The sequence below is a fragment of the Salvelinus fontinalis genome, chromosome 28, assembly GCF_029448725.1.
Source record: "Salvelinus fontinalis isolate EN_2023a chromosome 28, ASM2944872v1, whole genome shotgun sequence".
Classification (NCBI taxonomy): Eukaryota; Metazoa; Chordata; class Actinopteri; order Salmoniformes; family Salmonidae; genus Salvelinus; species Salvelinus fontinalis.
The window spans coordinates 19,117,318-19,135,444 of NC_074692.1; the positions used below are offsets into that span (position 1 = coordinate 19,117,318).

The 18,127-nt window shown below is 42.0% G+C and overlaps 1 protein-coding gene across 5 annotated transcripts; it reads right to left on the reverse strand.

Annotated features, from left to right (window-relative positions):
• Positions 1 to 1,701: 1,701 nt before the first annotated feature.
• LOC129826325 (drebrin-like protein B) lies at positions 1,702 to 17,348 on the reverse strand. 5 transcript variants are annotated; one of them, XM_055886916.1, is made up of 15 exons: positions 17,103 to 17,348; positions 13,959 to 14,014; positions 9,953 to 10,065; positions 9,773 to 9,847; positions 8,127 to 8,273; positions 7,523 to 7,600; positions 6,546 to 6,697; positions 6,380 to 6,434; positions 5,847 to 5,921; positions 5,372 to 5,507; positions 4,933 to 5,049; positions 4,407 to 4,523; positions 4,132 to 4,211; positions 3,853 to 3,934; positions 1,702 to 3,193 (listed from the first exon to the last, which is right to left on the reverse strand). In XM_055886916.1, the coding sequence occupies exons 1-15, from the start codon at positions 17,183 to 17,185 to the stop codon at positions 3,057 to 3,059; spliced, it is 1,503 nt and encodes a 500-aa protein (XP_055742891.1). In that variant the 5' UTR covers positions 17,186 to 17,348; the 3' UTR covers positions 1,702 to 3,056. The 5 variants fall into 5 exon arrangements, with proteins under 5 accessions (XP_055742891.1, XP_055742892.1, XP_055742893.1 ...); XM_055886917.1 differs by lacking the exon at positions 4,933 to 5,049; XM_055886918.1 differs by lacking the exon at positions 4,407 to 4,523.
• Between the last annotated feature and the right edge of the window lie 779 nt (positions 17,349 to 18,127).

Genomic DNA, 18,127 nt, shown 5'->3' on the forward strand with positions numbered 1-18,127 from the left:
GGTGGAGGTAGTGTTATGGCGTGGGCATGTATGGCTGCCAATGGAACTGGTTCCCTTGTATTTATTGATGGGGACTATTGACAAAAGCAGCAGGGTGAATTCTGAAGTGTTTAGGGTTATATTATCTGCTCAGATTCAGCCAAATGCTTCAAAACTCATTGGACGGCACTTCACAGTGCAGATGGCCTATCCTTTTTTTTAACGCAAAGAAGTGGAATGTTCTGCAATGGCCAAGTCATTCACCTGACCTGAATCCAATTGAGCATACATTTCACTTGCTGATGGCAAAACTGAAAGAACAAGCAGGTACTGAAGACAGTTGCAGTAAAGGCCTGACAGAGCATCACCGGGGAAGAAACCCAGCATCTAGTGATGTCTATGGGTTCCAGACTTCTGGCAGTCTTTGACTGCAAAGAATTTGCAACCAAATATTAAAACTCACAATTTAATTTATGATTGTTAGTTTGTCCAATTACTTTTGAGCCCCTAAAATTGGCAGGCTATGTATAAAAATGGTTGTAATTCCTACACGGTTCATACAATAACTTTGGCAAAACTCTTCAATTAAAGATGAAAGTCTACACTTAAAGCACAACTTAATTGTTTCCTTTCAAATCCATTGTGGTGGGGTACAGAGCTAAAATGATGCAAATTGTGTCACTGTACATAGTCATACATTTGTAAAAATGTAATTTAAAAAAATGTTCTTTGCTTTGTCATTATAGGGTATTGTGTGTAGATTGATGAGGGAAAAAAATTGTTTAATCCATTTTAGAATAATTCTGTAACGTAACAATGTGGAAAAAGTCAAAGGGTCTGAATACTTTCTGAATGCACTGTACATGTAAATCTTAGAGACATAATGCATGCCACATGACATATTCACGTTAATACCAAGTTAAACTGAGCGTTTACAGTGAGAAATTCAATGTAAAAGATCCCATGACATTTATCTCAGCCTTTCAGTGAAGAGGGTCAGCAGACTTAACAGAAACAGTTCAGATTTGTTTTTGCCATTCCTATCAGAACAGTCTCTGGGTTTGACTCACAGAACAGTCTCTGGGTTTGACTCACAGAACAGTCTCTGGGTTTGACTCACAGAACAGTCTCTGGGTTTGACTCACAGAACAGTCTCTAGGTTTGGAACCCATCATCAAATGGCCTTTCTAGTTACACTTTGTATTCTACCGTTAGAAAACAAATATAAGCCTATACTTTCAGTTCTTCATTTGTGTGACTTTAGATGTCTTGCACGTTTCAGCCATTTTCAGTAATATGATGAACTAATCATTTTAGAAAGTGCACTTTGGGAGGCTTTTAGGCTTGTCTTTTCAGTTGAGGGAAAAAAAGTGAGATCTTATCTTAAACGATGGGAAAAAAACGTTAACTTAAAACTTGCTGTTCTTGTGAAACTGAAACTGAAGTAATAACAAAAATCCCCGGCCGTTACCTTTATGATCTCATTCCAGGAAACTGCTCATAGAATGAATATATATATCACAACTAAGGTTTATTATGTATGAGACTAAAAGTGATACTCCTAACTGTAGCAACAGTATCAAACAGTACCTGCTCCTTGAATGTCCCCAATGCTTTCACTCCTTGCACACCATTCAATTCTCAGCTAGCTACTACTGCCCTCCCATGTTTAAATCAACTTACTGCCGCCACAACCAACATTTACAAAAGATGCCGTAAGACTTGTACACATTTTACTTGAACTCTTTAATTATGACGAAAGTATTTGCATTACAATATACTCTTGAAAAACAAGGCCAACGGATACATCATGCACCTTGAAATTAGTGACCCTTTTTACATTTCTTAATCTTTATTTAAAGTGACAATGTCCCACAAACTTTTTATTGCAATGATTTCATTATAAGTTAAAAAGCAGGGAAGTTGCATAACAGTTATGAAGTTTCCACACAGATTAGAATTAGAGAAAGCACTTTCCAGAGGACAGCATCATCACCCCACTCCTTTACTCTCATTTGGCAGTCTCACATGATAACAGCATCTGATCATGGCTCTCTTAAGCCTGCTAAATTAAGCCATTCACAGACCTGCATTTTGATGGAAGCTGGACTGTGAACGACAGGTTAAGCAGAGACAAATTGTACCCAAGACACAGATAATGACAAGACGATTCAACAACACGAGAGGAAAGATTACTCTTGCCTTGTTTCGTGTAACTGGTCCCTGAAACAGTCAGTCATTAAAATTCTCTAGGGACTAAAGGAGGGCAGGGAGGGAGGGTATGTGGACAAGCTCTGTAGCATAATCATTACATATTTAAAAAATAATAATACTTTTGCACAAGGATATGATGAATGTGTCATTTTCACCCCCATCTTTTCTTGAATTCAGCCCCACAGGAGAGCACAGCAAATATAGGACATTTTGGTTTTCAAATATTCAACTGCAATACCAAACTATGGTTTGAAATTCACGCAGGATTATTTAAGCAAACTCACATAAAACGTCAGTCTAAGGAAAAGGCAAAAAAAATGATATTTGGTACCGTTATGTGAGCTATGAAATGTTATTATCCTGAACATGACATGAGTGAATGATACAAATAACAAAAAAAAAGTACACCTGGAACAAAACTGGCTTCACTTTAAGATAAGTGATGTACAAGTGCTATTAATGTTTACAATGGAATCTTGAATTGAAACATTAAAAAAAGGCTGACAATTTACTAAATCACAGAAGGTAAGAGATTCAGTTTGGGATTGGCCAGTATATGGGTTTTCATCAAAACCTAAACAATGCCACCTAAGTTCTCACAACATAAATGAAATAATGGAATTTCTCTCTTCAACAGGGATAGATTTGAGCACCCCCTGGTCACTGTTCATACACTGGTCCATAATGTGAAGGATACAGTTCAGCAATTGACTCTGAAAAGTTCACTGTTGAGTTACTTCTGACATGCTGTGTTCTGGAGCTAGCAGTTTTCCTACTGCCAATTCTCCTGGGGGGGGGGGGGGGGGGGGGGGGTTCTCTTCTGCCTCCTATATGCTGATCTAGTGAGTGGGCAAGGTATGGACTTAGACCAGCTCCACGTAATTGGCTGGGAACATTCCAAAATGACCGTCTGGGCCATAGCCCCGCCACCAGCCCTCGTCAATCATCTCGATGCCATTGAGGATGTCATCAGGATCGAAGGAAATCTCTGTCTCATCAGCTGTGAAATTAAAAGAGTAATACCTCAGATCACCATGTCCATTCGGAAATCTGTTGCTGTATTATTGTACGGTGTCTATTCCGTCGCCAATGTTGTTTCCCTGATTTCGTGAACCCCACTTAAAAAAAACTGAAAGTATGTAGAAAGGATAATGGACCTACATATTCTTTTATAAGATAATATTTGAGAACTAACAATTACCAAAATAAAAACGAGAGAATCAGAAATTCCCAAAATGTCATGGCATGTGGTTCCCATTGATTTTGTTGTTTGAAATCACCCAGATAGCATAAAAACAAGGGATAAGACATTGCAAAGTGTAGAATTGCAGGAAATTAGCTTTGAAACTGCAGTTTCTCTCAGCCCCATGGCAAAATGTGTAGAATTTCAGGAAATTAGCTTTAAAACAGAAACATTGTCTATACGTCCAAGAAGAGTGCCTCTAAAACCATGCCTCCCCCACAAATTTGCCACAGTTGCTGAAAATAATTCTAGGGTAACCACTGCTCACTGACAGTTTCCAGTTTCCATCTAGCAGTTTCACCCACATTCTCCATATGGGAAAAACCTCACGGTTACACGTCGTTCACACAGAGAACCAGTTCAGTGGGCCGAGTGTCACTGTAAATTGTCAGTAGGCTGTGACTAACAATGCTTACCAGCTTGGTAGTCGTATAGAGCTCTGGCACAGACGCCTCGGTCTGTCTTCTTTGCAGCCACCTCATTCGTGTTCTCTTCCACCTGAGCGAACAACAAGGGGTGCTATACCTCTGAGAATGATCTTCACATTTAAGTCCAAGCACAAATATTTACCAAAGTTCTCTTGACTTGAATGGCATTTCAATAATGATTGTGATATGTGATTTTCTGATTAAAAAGTATACTACTGCTGTTTACAAATAATGAATCTCACTGCTCATGTGCTGACAAATATTTACCTCTGGGGGCTCCTCATAGAGGTTGTTTTGGGCTGGCTCTGTGGCATGGTTGTGTTCAGTGGGAGCTGCCGTTGCCTTTACTGAAACAGAAAAAGTACATTGTCTTTATCCGAAAAGGAATACCTCTCTACCAACAGGTGGCAGCAGAAGCACCAGGGATCCAGAGTACAAAGTAATTATGAAATGTGTCCAGAGAAAGGGTCATGATGAAACATAGATGAGATGAATCAGACTGTTGTGTGTTCAGACTGAGGTGTGTGGGGAGCAGGGCCCACCTTCATCTTGCCACTGATCCTCAGGGGTTGCATCCTGCTCATCCAAGCACTCAGACTGGCATGGCTCGCCCACACTGGGAGTGGATTCATCCACAACGGGCTCATCCACATTGGGTTCTTATTATGACAACGTACACAAATGATATACGAGCACAGATACACACAGTGTACAAACATACTAAAGCATGCACTCAAATATTCAGACACTGAATAATTACAAAACCATCTGTCAAGTCTCATGGAAAACAACAAGACACTGGATGAGATTGATGATGTACAGTGATCTAATGATGGACATGGCCTATGAGCCATGAGGGTGATGTTAAATTGAATTAACAAGAGATGAAAGGGAGTAGCATCAGGTTAATCATTTAGATTGATGGATTTAAAGCGAGTAGCATCAGGTAGATATTTGACCAAAACACAAACATAGCATTTGTATGTCACTCAGTCACCTACGTGTGAAGTATGTGTGTGTGTGTTGGGAAAGGGTCAGTTTGTGTCAGCAGTATGAGTGAGCTCAGACCTGCAGCAGGGACAGGAGAGGCGGAGCCTGCTGGCAGAGGGGAGGCTTGGTGCAGGGGCAAGCGGGACGGCTCAGGCTCGCATGGTTGCTTAGAGAGAAAAGGGCTGTTCAAACGCCCTGAGAAACACACACCAGAGCAGACAGACAGGTTGGCCGGGAAGGTTACTAAGCAGAGCAGAGACAACACAAAGATGTGGACTAGAGACAAGATGTGATACGAGACAATGAGTTAAAGTTGATGAAGGCAGAGTAATGCGACAAGATTCTCCTCCTGCATGTTTCAACATGGCCCAGACAATCCCCTGATCTCACTGCACGACCACATCCCCCACCTGACAGAGCTAGAAAGCCCAGCTAGGAAACACTCATGGAAAAAACAATTTTAAGAACTACACTATTCAATACAACTGTTTGCTGTTTATATACATTGGTGGCTTACCTGGCTGGGGGCTGGCAGGGGTGTGGGCAGCAGCAGGGGTGTCGGTGTCTGCAGCGCTGGGGGCCATGCCCTTCTCTCTCTGCTTGAACATCTCTCTGGGGTTCATAGAGCGCTGGGAGATCAGGGAGGCCGCCTCCTGAAACACACCATGTGGTCAGACAGACACACTGGGTATTGTATAGCCATAGCAACGTTCCAGATGTTCTCTTTAATAAAGAAGACAATACCATCTACTGTATGCATAAAGGTGTTCTGAATGACGTTCAAAGATGAGAAGTCATGACCACAGTAGATGGTAGTAGAGCAGAAAGAATGTACAAACAGGAAAATGAAGGTAAGTGAAGCTATGACGAGTTTAGATTCAAGCAAGAAACAGATTTGGTTGTGTCTATGGAAAGGGAAGCAGGAAACAGAGGGTTCTGAGTCACAGGGTATAGGGAACCTTTCAACCTACAGGGGGCCACAGTTAACTCACATTGGCTTTCTCCACAGATTCACCACGCTTCATCCCTTTCTTCTGAGCTGCCTGGAAGTCCTTTTCCTGCTCCTCCTGATGATGCACCACACATAATTCAACACTACCCACGAGGCTACACCTACCGGTTCTGTATAGTTTGTTCTTGTGTTATATTTACATCCTAAATGTGTGCCTTCACATTTAAAACAGATCATTTAGGTGGGGTGCAAACCTGGGTTCAAATATCTCAATTACTTTTATATACATTTCAAAGAAATAGTATTTGAAAATACATTTAAATAGTAGACTACTTATAGGAAATTATTTGAAAATACTTCCAATAGAAGTAACTGAGTCAGGCTACATTATTTAAAAATATGTAGGCCTATTTAAATAAATTCACATGTATTGAACCCAGTTCTGGCAGGATGCATGTTGCATAAACGGATCTGCTGCCCCCTACATGAGAATGAAACACCAGTTAAACATAGCGGATTTGAATTCACCTCAGTCAGCCGGCCTGTCCTGCTGTGAGTCAGCAGACAACTCACCCATTGTTGTTTTTCATTGTCTCTGCTCTCAGCTTCCTGCTGCTGCTGGAACTTCCTGTTAAACAAATGGGAAAAGCAGACTTAATGGAAACCTGGCTGTCTTAATAAGGTCAACTCGATAAGATAACCACCTCCAGCTAAGTTTACTAACCACCATTTTACTCACTTCTGCTGGTCAATCATAGAGGCCCTCTCCTTGTCTCTATTCTCTCTGAGAGTTGCCTCCTTGACCTCTCGATCCTTCCGATCTTTCTCCAGCTTCTGGCGCTCTTCGTCTGCCTTGCTGCGCTCCTCCCGCTGCCGCTTCTCCTCATCTTTCTGAGACACACAGAACACGAGACCAGGTTAGGGTATTCACTGTCATAAAGGACTATTTAATCAGAACAAGCTGAGCAACACAAGCAAATCTAACCAGTATTTGTCATTCAGCAGATGCTCTTATCCAGAGCGACTCACAATTAGTTCATTCATCTTAAGATAACTAGGAGACAACATCACAATCTTATCAAGTACATTTTCCCTCATGAGCAAAGTCAGTGCTAATAAGAAAAGCATGTGAGAGTTATTTAAGATACTCTTCAGAGGTAGGTTTTCAAACGTTTTCAGAAGATGGGCAGGGACTCCGCTGTCCTGACTTTAGGGGGAAGCTTGTTCCACCATTGGGATGCCAGGACAGAGAATAGTTTTGACTGGCTGAGTGGGAGCTGCCCTCCTGTAGGGGTGGGAGGGCCAAGAGACCAGAGGTGGCGTGCTTGGTTTGGGATATAGTGTTTGAGCATAGCTTGAAGGTAAGGAGGGGCTTCACATTGCTGCTCTGTAGGTAAGTACCAGGGTCTGGAAGATGATGTAAGCTTCGACTGGACGCCAGTGGCGTGTGCGGAGGAGCGTGGCGACATGGAGAACTTAGGAAGGTTGATGGCACAAGCGGGGAGCCCAGCCAACAGCGAGTTACGTGCAGTATTCTACATGGGATAGGACAAGTGCCTGGATTAGGACCTGCGCCATTCCTGTGTGAGGTAGGGTCATACTCTACGGATGTTGTAGAGCATTAACTTGCTGGAGCCACGCCAAGGTTCTTTGCACTCTGGGAGGGGGACACCATGGAGTCCCTGTAGTGGCAGTAAGGTGTTGGGGCTGACTCACCTCTGCCTGCGCCCAGAAGTTGTCTTTATTGGTCCGTTTGATTTCAGACATGGCGTTGGTCTTCTGATACACAGAGCCCTGTCACAACAAAATACAAGCGTTAGTTAAACAACAAAAACAAATTGGCACTCAGACACTAACCCCCCACCTAGATCCAGTACTGACACAGCATGTCGGTTTATTATGCCAAGTTAACAGGCTTTAAACAGCCTGTCCTGGCCTGGCCTCTCTGGCTCCAGCCCCGGCCAACAATCATGAGCTCAACTAAGCCCCTGGATTCTACTGCACATGAGTCATTGTAAACAACCAGCTCTGCAAGTCACAACATCCAACATGTTGGAAACAAACCCACACTGAGAATCTCTCATCCACAGCCTTGTGCAATGAATCTTACCAAAAAATGTCCACAGGCAGACAAGTGATTAACCGAAACAAATTAGATATGAGAATTTATCTGACCACAAAGCAACTTGCCTAACAGTGCAACCTGCCTGTACAAAACATGTCTACAGACACTTAACATCTGATGAAACAAACTCAATGCATAACTAAAATGTTCTGATTTTAATTTCTAAAAGGATAAGATGATATATTTGGTACGTACCACAGGTCCCTGGGGACCAGCGTCTCGGAACTTGTTGGACTCTTTGTGGAAGCTGTAGTTGGCCCCTGATGCCTTGGCCACCTTTTGCATAATAGCCTCAGGTTCCACATCCTCCTCTGCACGGGCATTTATTGTGACATGGGCTCCCTGGAATTACAGCAGACATTTTAGCTACAAACACGCGTCACACATTTCAGCCAGATAAGGCCATGAAAGGGCTGTCAACAGGAGGGATATTTGATATGACAGCCACCACCCATAGGATTTGTTGACATGCAGTTAGCAAGGTGACTTTCACCTGATAACAGACCACTTCAAGAGCTGATTCAGAAACCACAACCAATAATTCACCATAAGTAGCATCCAACTTCTGCTTAACTCTAACACTCAAAAGCTATTACTGGCACTAACAGGGGTGTCTACTCAGTCTTTCCTGCAATTGTTCTTAATTTCATGTTCTGTTGAGGTTAGTGTTGCAAGTGTATATGCACAAATGTATGTTGACGCCCCTTCAAATTAGTGGATTCGACTATTTCAGCCACACCCGTTGCTGACAGGTGTATAAAATCGAGGACATAGCCATGAAAAATTCATAGTCAAACATTGGTAGTAGTATGGTCTTACTGAAGAGCTCAACTTTCTACGTGGCACCATCACAGGATGCCACCTTTCCAACTAGTCAAATGCCAAATTTCTGCCCTGCTAGAGCTGCCCCGCTCAACTGTAAGTGCTGTTATTGTGAAGTGGAAACGTCTTGGCGCAACAACAGTTCATCCACAAAGTGGTAGGCCACACAATCTGACAAAAAGTGACAGCCAAGTGCTGAAGCTCGTAAAAATAATCTGTCTTCGGTGGAAACACTTACTACCGAGTTCCAAACTGCCTCTGGGAGCAACGTCAGCAAAATAACTGTTCGTTGGGAGCTTCATGAAATGGGTTTCCATGGCCGAGCATGACAATGACATTCTAGATGATTCTGTGCTTCCAACTTAGTGGCAACAGTTTGGGTAAGGCCCTTTCCTGTTTCAGCATGACAATCCATGCACAAAGCGAGGTCCATACAGAAATGATTTGTCGAGGTCAGTGTGGAAGAACTTGACTGGCCTGCAGAGCCCTGACCTCAACCCGATTGAACACCTTTGGGATGAATTGGAACGCCGACTGTGAGCTAGGCCCAATCGTCCAACATCAGTAACCGGCATCACTAATGCTCGTGGATGAATGGAAGCAAGTTCCCTCAGCAATATTCCAACATTTAGTGGAAAGCCTTCCGAGAAGGGTGGAGGCTATAGCATGAAAGGGGAGACCAACTCTATTCATGTCCATGATTTTGGAATGAGACGTTCAATGAGCAGGTGTCCACATACTACGCAATTACACTACATGACCACAAGTAGTTTATTTTGATCATTAACTAAACATAAGCAGTCTGTATGGAGAAAATGCCTAGACCAGGGGTACTTAACTATTAGCCTACGAGGTCCGGAGCCTGCTGGTTCGGTTCTACCTGATAATGAATTGCACACACCTGGTGTCCCAGGTCTAAATCAGTCCCTAATTTGAAGGGAACAATTTTTAAAAAATGCAGTGGAACTGGCTTTGAGGTCCAGAGTTGGAGGGGTCTAAACCATGCCAAATTATATTACCTTGAGAAAATTAGCTATGGAGCTGACATGATTGGCACATAGTCCTTTCCTGGCGTCTTTCACACCTTCTCCAGTCTGAAACACAAATACTCATAAGATTCATTCAACTTGACAACCAGATTTACAAAATACAGAGGAGTGCCACCTTTGGAAGAAAAGGGAGTGTAGTGCAGCACTCACCCAGTTGATCAGGACGTATTTGCACAGGCCAGAGTTTGGGTCCTCGACACGACAGAAAGCGTACATTATTTTACCGCTGCTAAGTTCCTCCACCAGTTCCTCCAGTCCACCATCTGAACACACCAGTATCGGGAACATTGTAGAATTTATGTTCTATGCAAAGTCTGTCATGTACATTACTGTGTATAGCCTACATTATGTACACAATATATGGCAAATGACTCCCTTTTTCAACATGCTCTATTTTTGACATGCTCTATTTTTGACAGTGTGTGTGTGTTGTAAGTAGGGTTGCAGATTTTGGGGAATATTCAGAGGTGGAAACTTTCCGTGGGAATTAAATGTAGATGTTTTTTTGCATTGGATACATTTACCATATCATATGGCGACAGAAACATAAACATTTGACCTGATCATAAGTAGACAATTACAAATTATTAAATCCTTCCAATAGAAAAAAATTGTTACAAATTTAACTTTTAATTAAATGAGTTGACTCTTCACATGGGATGATTTCACTGAACAACAAAAGAAAGGGAATATTGAATGATCCGTCGCATCTCCCAAAAACATTTTCAACATACACTACCGTTCAAAAGTTTGGGGTCACTTAGAAATTCAAGTTTAAAGAAAAGCACATGTTGTCCATTAAAATAACAAAATTAATCAGAAATACGATGTAGACATTGTTAGTGTTGTAAATGACTATTATACCTGGAAACTGCAGGTTTTTAATGGAATATCGACATAGGCGTACAGAGGCCCATTATCAGCGACCATCACTCCTGTGTTCCAATGGCACGTTGTATTAGCTAATCCAAGTTAAACATTTTAAAAGGCTAATTGATCATTAGAAAACCCTTTTGCAATTATGTTAGCAAAGCTGAAAACTGTTCTGATTAAAGAAGCAATAAAACGGGCCTTCTTTAGACTAGTTGAGTATCTGGAGCATCAGCATTTATGGGTTCGATTACAGGCTCAAAATGGCCAGAAACAAAGACCTTTCTTCTGAAACTCATCAGTCTATTCTTGTTCTGAGAAATGAAGGCTATTCCATGCAAGAAATTACCAAGAAACTGAAGATCTCGTACAACGCTGTGTACTATTCCCGTCACAGAACAGCGCTAACTGGCTCCAACCAGAATGGAAAGAGGAGTGGGAGGCCCCGGTGCACAACTGAGCAAGAGAACAAGTAAATTAGTGTCTAGTTTGAGAAACAGACACTTCAAGTCCTCAACAGGCAGCTTCATGAAATGAAATGACACCATAGGCCTTGTTAATCTCTGCACACAACAGGATGCTCTTTTCTGCATACTTGGGGTCCAACATGTGCGCTGCGGCGTGTATGGGCTTCAGGCAGAAGTCTTCACGCTTTTTGATGTATTTCAGAACTGCAGTTTCCTCTGCTTGGAGCAACAGTGAAGTGGGCAGGGCAGTACGGATTTCTTCTCTTACATCTGCAAGCAGAGTCTGAACATCAGACAGGATGGCATTGTCTCCCTCAATCCGTGCAATGGCTACTGCTTTAGGTTTCAGGAGTTTCAGGCTGCATACCACTCTCTCCCAAAATACATCATTCAGGAGGATCCTCTTGATGGGATTGTCCATATCGGCAGACTATGATATGACCATTTCTTGGAGAGACGCCTTCCCCCCCAGGACTGTCAAACAGGATGACAACACCACCCTAATGGGTGTGCTGGGCAGCTTCAATGTGGTGCTCTTATTCTTCTCACTTTGCTTGGTGAGGTAGATTGCTTCTATAACTTGATGACCCTTCACATACCTAACCATTTCCTTGGCTCTCTTGTACTGTATCCATTGTTTTCAGTGCCATGATGGCCTTGAGGAGCAGATTCAATGCATGAGTAGCACAGCCAATGGGTGTGATGTGACGGTAGGACTCCTCCACTTTAGACCAAGCAGCCTTCATGTTCGCAGCATTGTATCACCAGTGGAAATACCTTCTGTGGTCCAAGGTTATTGATGACTGCCTTTAGCTCATCTGCAATGTAGAGACCGGTGTGTCTGTTGTCCCTTGTGTCTGTGCTCTTGTAGAATACTGGTTAGGTGTGGAGATGTAGTTAATTATTCCTTGTCCACGAACATTCGACCAGCCACCAGAGATTATTGCAATACAGTCTGCTTTCTCTGATTTGCTTGACCTTCACTTGAACTCTGTTGAACTCTGCATCCAGAAAATGAGTAGATAACGCATGTCTGGTTGGAGGGGTGCATGCTGGGCAAAGAACATTCAGAAATCTCTTCCAATACACCATGCCTGTGAGCATCAAAGGTGAACCAGTTGCATACACAGCTCGAGCAAGACATTCATCAGCATTTCTGACTATGTTCCTCCATTGAGTGAAAAAAAATCTTCTGATTCTAGGAGAACCATGAGCTGTTGCTATCGATAAAGTGTCTGATTCATCCTTTTCACCTCGAATAGAAGTAGAGGGACTTTTGTCAGAGGTCGCTTATTGTGAAAACTGAGGGAACTTTATGCACTTGGCCAGATGATTCAGCATCTTTGTTGCATTCTTCACATATGAGTTGGCACAGTATTTGCAAATGTACACAGCTTTTCCTTCTACATTAGCTGCAGTGAAATGTCTCCACACATCAGATGGTGCCGTAGCATTTCCCTGTAAAGATTAGGGAAAAAATGAGTGAAAAAAACCCAAATACAATTCCATATGCAGATAAATAGTTAAGCAGTTAGATTAAACAACTCCTTTGCAAGATAAATGTTTTAAAATGAAACATGTATGGAAACAGGTGAATTAACACTCCTCAGTTAGCAGGCTCAAGCAATCTAAAACCTACATGGTAGCAAAAACTAACCATCAGAAATTGTTAACAAGTTAGAAATTATTTAAACACACTTTGCTGTAGGATACTATTTACTAGTTAACAAAAAAATCATTCATGTCATATAAAATATATTCACCCCACCCAGTATTGTAATCAAAACTTACCAGAAAGCATGTAGTCCTTAGCTCAGACAGTGTAGTAGTGTGGGCTCAATAGCATCTCAGTGTGCAAGATCTTGAGAATCAGCTGTACATGTGATGGAAGAATGCACTGTGCATGCAGAAGGTTGCAATTCCATTGAATTGGGGATAGTTTAACCAAAATATGCCACAAGACCTAGAATTGCCTTGTGTATCTCACAAAAAAAGGTTCACTGTTATAAGCAAACTTTTTTTGATTAATTTTAGCAAAATCCCCCAAATTCCAGGGCCTAATATCTATTGGAATTTTTTTGGAAGAACTCCGGAATTTTACTGCAAAGTTTCCAACCCTAGTTGTAAGTATCTTGATTAATCGCCCTGCCCCCCGAAAAGGCGAATACACCAGTGTAAGCCTTTTTGTATACCACGTCAATTAATTATCAGATCTATGCAGAAACAGAGTGCTCATTTTCTTTTTATTCCTGGATAGTCACCTGTTGAAGTGTCCTGGGGCAAGGATTCTTTTTGGGATTTTCATGTCCCTCAGTCAAGCACCTGATTCTCTTATTTTTCAATCTTGGCTAAAGCGCGTTTGGGTACACTTTCTACTTAATGATAGCTACTTTGAGGACATGTTTTGCCAACTTACTATGACTGACATGTGGCCGTCTCACCTTGCTACCTTAAAATGAATGCACTAACTCTAACCTAAGTCGCTCTGGATAAGAGCGTCTGCTAAATGACTAAAATGTAAATATTTTCCTCTACTACATTACACATGCTTGGTTATTTTTCTTTTCACATATGCAAATAGTTATCTTCTGAAAGAAACCTGTCTGGGAGACTTACCCAAACAATAAAAATGTGCCACTACTGCAAAAGATTACCATTTACCTTTACTTGCATCTTTTAAATTGCCTTACAGTGCTTTGAGAGCAATTCAGTTGCACACCATAAGTGAGGGTGATGATCTCAGACAACATTGCAGACTTAAAACCAAACAGAATATTTACATGTTGGAGCCTTTCTTGGATTCTGTCTACCACACTCACCTCCCTTCTCTGCCAATCGTATATCATTAGTGTTCCCCTCGTAGGTGAACAAGGCCCTGCAGAGAAGAACACCAGGTTACAGGATCACACAACCATTGCAAAATTGTAGATTGGTAGCCTAATAAGCAGTTTAAACAGACTGTCAGCATCAGTATTCACAACCACACTTAGCAAGCTATTGCAGAATAGCATCCTGAAGCTACCTGGCTAAGTGATGTGCCTTACTCAAAACATGACACTTGATTGAACTGCATAACTTCAGATCGGAACCATTAAAGCTTCAATATGTAACATTTTGGGTGACCCACCAAATTCACATTGAAAAGTGAGATATAGATCTATCATCCTCATCGAAAGCAAGTCAAAGAAGCGGTAGATCTGTTCCATTTCATGATAGCCAAATTGGTAGTTACAGCCTTGTTCCATCGCGGCAACTCCCGTACGGAGGCGAAGGTTGAGAGCCATGCATCCTCCAAAACACAACCCTGCCAAGCCGCACTGCTTCTTGACACTGATCGCTTAACCCGGAAGCCAGCCGCACCAATGTGTCAAGAGGAAACAACATACAACTGGCAACCAAAATCAGCGCGCATGTGCCATGCCCGCCACAGGAGTTGCTAGAGCGCAATGCGACAAGTACATCCCAGCCAGCCAAACCCTCCCCTAACCCGGAAGACGCTGGGCCAATTGTGCACCGCCTCATTGGTCTCCCGGTCGCGACACAGCCCGGGATCAAACCCGGGTCTTTAAAGAAGCCTCAAGCACCGCAATGCAGTGCCTTAGACCACTGCGCCACTCGGGAGTCTATGTGAGCTATTTCTATGCTTCCCGTTCTTAAGTTTCATTTTTGCATCTTTTACTTTCGGTTTTGTACATCAGCTTCAAAGAGCTGAAAATACTATATTGTCGGGTTTAGATGGTACACTATACTTGCTTGTATTGTCACATATACTGAAATTAGGCAAACTATTAGAATTTGAACAAACAGAAAATGGCGGAGTGATTTCAGCATAGTGCAACTTAAAGTGTGCAAAATGTAGAGCTTTTGTAATAGTGCATTACTATGTATACGGAACAAAAATATGTAAAGTGTTGGTCCCATGTTTTATGAGGTGAAATATGCCAGAAATGTTCCATACTCACAAAAAGCTTATTGCTTTAAAAATTGTGCAGACATTTGTTTACATCCCTGTTATTGAGCATTTCTCCTTTGCCAGGATAATCCATCCACCTAACAGTTGTAGCATTTCAAGAAACTGATTAAATTGCATGATCATTACAAGTGCACTTTGTGCTAGGGACAATAAAATATCACTCAAAAAAAATGTGCAGTTGTATCACAATACCAGATGCCTCAAGCTGAGGGAGCGTGCAATTGGCATGCTGACTGCAGGAATGTCCACCAGAGCTGTTGCCAGAGAATTGAATGTTAATTTCTCTACCATAATTCACCTCCAATGTCGTTTTAGAGAATTTGGCATACATCCAACCGGCCTCACAACGTGTAACCAAGCCAGCTCAGGACCTCCACATCCAGCTTCTTCACCTACGGGATCATCTGAGACCAACCATCCAGACAGCTGATGAAACTGTGGGTTTGCAGAACCAAATTATTTCTGCCCAAACTCAAACCGTCTCAGGGAAGCTCATCTGCGTGCTCGTCGTCCTCACCAGGGTCTTGACCTGACTGAAGTTTGGTGACATAACTGACTTCAGTGGGCAAATGCTCACCTTCGATGGCCACTGACACGCTGGAGAAGTGTGCTCTTTACAGATGAATCCCGGTGTCAACTGTACCGGGCAGATGGCAGACAGCATGTATGGCGACATGTGGGCAAGCGGTTTGCTGATGTCAACGTTGTGAACAGAGTGCCCCATGGTGGCGTTATAGTATGGGCAGGCATAAGCTATGGACAATGAACACAATTGCATTTTAAAATCGATGGAAACTTAAATGCATAGAGATACCATGATGAGATCCTGAAGCCTATTGTCGTGCCAGTCATTCGCTCATGTTTCAGCATGATAATGCACAGCCCTGTACACAATTCCTGGAAGCTGAAAATGTCCCCATTCTTTCATAGTCTGCATACTCACTAGACATGTCAACCATTGAGCATGTTTGGCATGCTCTGTATCGACGTGTACAACAGCATGTTCCAGTTCCGGCCAATATCAGCAACTTCGCACAGCCATTGAGGAGTGGAACAACATTCCACAATCAACAGCCTTATCAACTCTATGCAAAGGATGTGTCACGCTGCATGAGGCAAATGGTGGTCACACCTGGTTCTGATCCATGCCCCTACATTTTTTTTTAAAGGTATCTGTGACTAACAGATGCATACCTATATTCCCAGTCATGTGAAATTCATAGCTTAGGGCCGAATGAGTTAATTTCAATTGACCGATTTTCTTTTTGAACTGTAACTCCGTAAAATCTTTGAAATTGTTGCATGTTGCGTTTATTTTTGTTCGGTGTAATTATATGGTGAGAAATGTCTAAAAACACGTATGAGAGCTTCCTCTTTTAGTTAGCCAAGTCTGGTCCCCATGCCATGGTTGACCTAAAGAACTTTTAATTCAGCAACGTGTGCTACGACTAAAACCCTCTGAGTTTGATAACCCCAGTCTTGTCAACTAAAGCAGGTTAATTAGGGTCATGTTTAAACACCGACACCAACAGGTTTTATTTGAACAGTGACAGAAACGTATTTTCTCTAGTACAAATTCTGACTAACTAGCTAACATTAGCCAAATTAGTTAGCTGCATACAAGTTTAGGCATTGCAATGTGAATGAATCCAATAAAATAAAACGCAAACAGGTAACTCAAATAGGTTAACAGTCATGTTATATAGCACCATCATTAACTAGTTAGCTAACGTAAGATAGCTAGTTAACAAGCTAAGGAAATTGCCAGACAACAAGGTAATCAGATTTACCTCGAAGAAACATGGCAATAATCATCATCATACTGCTTCGTTGTAACACAATTCATTTTCATTTCACAACTAGCGAGCTAGCTAACTGATATGATAGCTAAGTACGAGAGGAAATACATGTTAGCTAGGGAGATAGCTACTTAAACATAGCGGATGCAACATGTTATGGCGAGGCAATTAAAGCTAGCTACCGTCCTTACCAGTTGGTGTTGGATTTCTCATCTACAACCTCTTTGTAAGCATTTGTCAGGGAAATTCCGTTTTTACTTAAGTTCACTGCCATCTTTCTTTCGCGCAAACACTTGTGCTAGCTGTGAAACGCCCGTCCTAGCTACTTTATGGAGGAAGTAGAATAGGATCGAATCACTACTGAATGAGAGCTCGGCACACAGGAAACTCGTCTCATAACATCATGAACAGAACCAGAGATATCTCTGACAGAACATTCCACCTCTTCCACTCTGACTAGGCGCCCTCTGATGGAACATTGACGTGAAACTGGTCATCTTTACAGTACTATTTCTGTACCATGTATGCAAGTAATGTATATACTGTTTTTCTTCTCCATACACTGACTAGGCTACATGCAACCCCACTTTTTGTCTTAAAGTACACTTTGTTTACTTTTCTGCTTGTAAAATAAACTTGACATGTTCTCTGGGGCAGCTACAGTTAGCAGGATGTAGTGGGGCCAAGCGTTCTAGATAAGCGTATTATTGTTTATGTTCCAAAAAACGTCTTATAGACCTAAAGTAGAAACATCCCTAATCTCTGATATTAGTAACAAAGTTGATCTACCCCTGGTTACCCAGCCTGTTAGACCAGACATGGAAAACTACAGAGACAAGGGAGTATATACACTGCTCAAAAAAATAAAGGGAACACTTAAACAACACAATGTAACTCCAAGTCAATCACACTTCTGTGAAATCAAACTGTCCACTTAGGAAGCAACACTGATTGACAATAAATTTCACATGCTGTTGTGCAAATGGAATAGACAAAAGGTGGAAATTATAGGCAATTAGCAAGACACCCCCAATAAAGGAGTGGTTCTGCAGGTGGTGACCACAGACCAATTCTCAGTTCCTATGCTTACTGGCTAATGTTTAGGTCACTTTTGAATGCTGGCGGTGCTTTCACTCTAGTGGTAGCATGAGACGGAGTCTACAACCCACACAAGTGGCTCAGGTAGTGCAGCTCATCCAGAATGGCACATCAATGC

Bases quoted from the DNA above. Each gene is read 5' to 3' on its own strand.
- LOC129826325 (XM_055886916.1), bottom strand. From the start codon at position 17,185: ATGGCAGTGAACTTAAGTAAAAACGGAATTTCCCTGACAAATGCTTAC. The intron at 9,848-9,952 runs GTGAGTGCTGCA...TTTGTGTTTCAG, and splicing joins AATACGTCCTGATCAACTGG to ACTGGAGAAGGTGTGAAAGA. The intron at 3,935-4,131 runs GTAAATATTTGT...TTGTTCGCTCAG, and splicing joins TCTATGAGGAGCCCCCAGAG to GTGGAAGAGAACACGAATGA.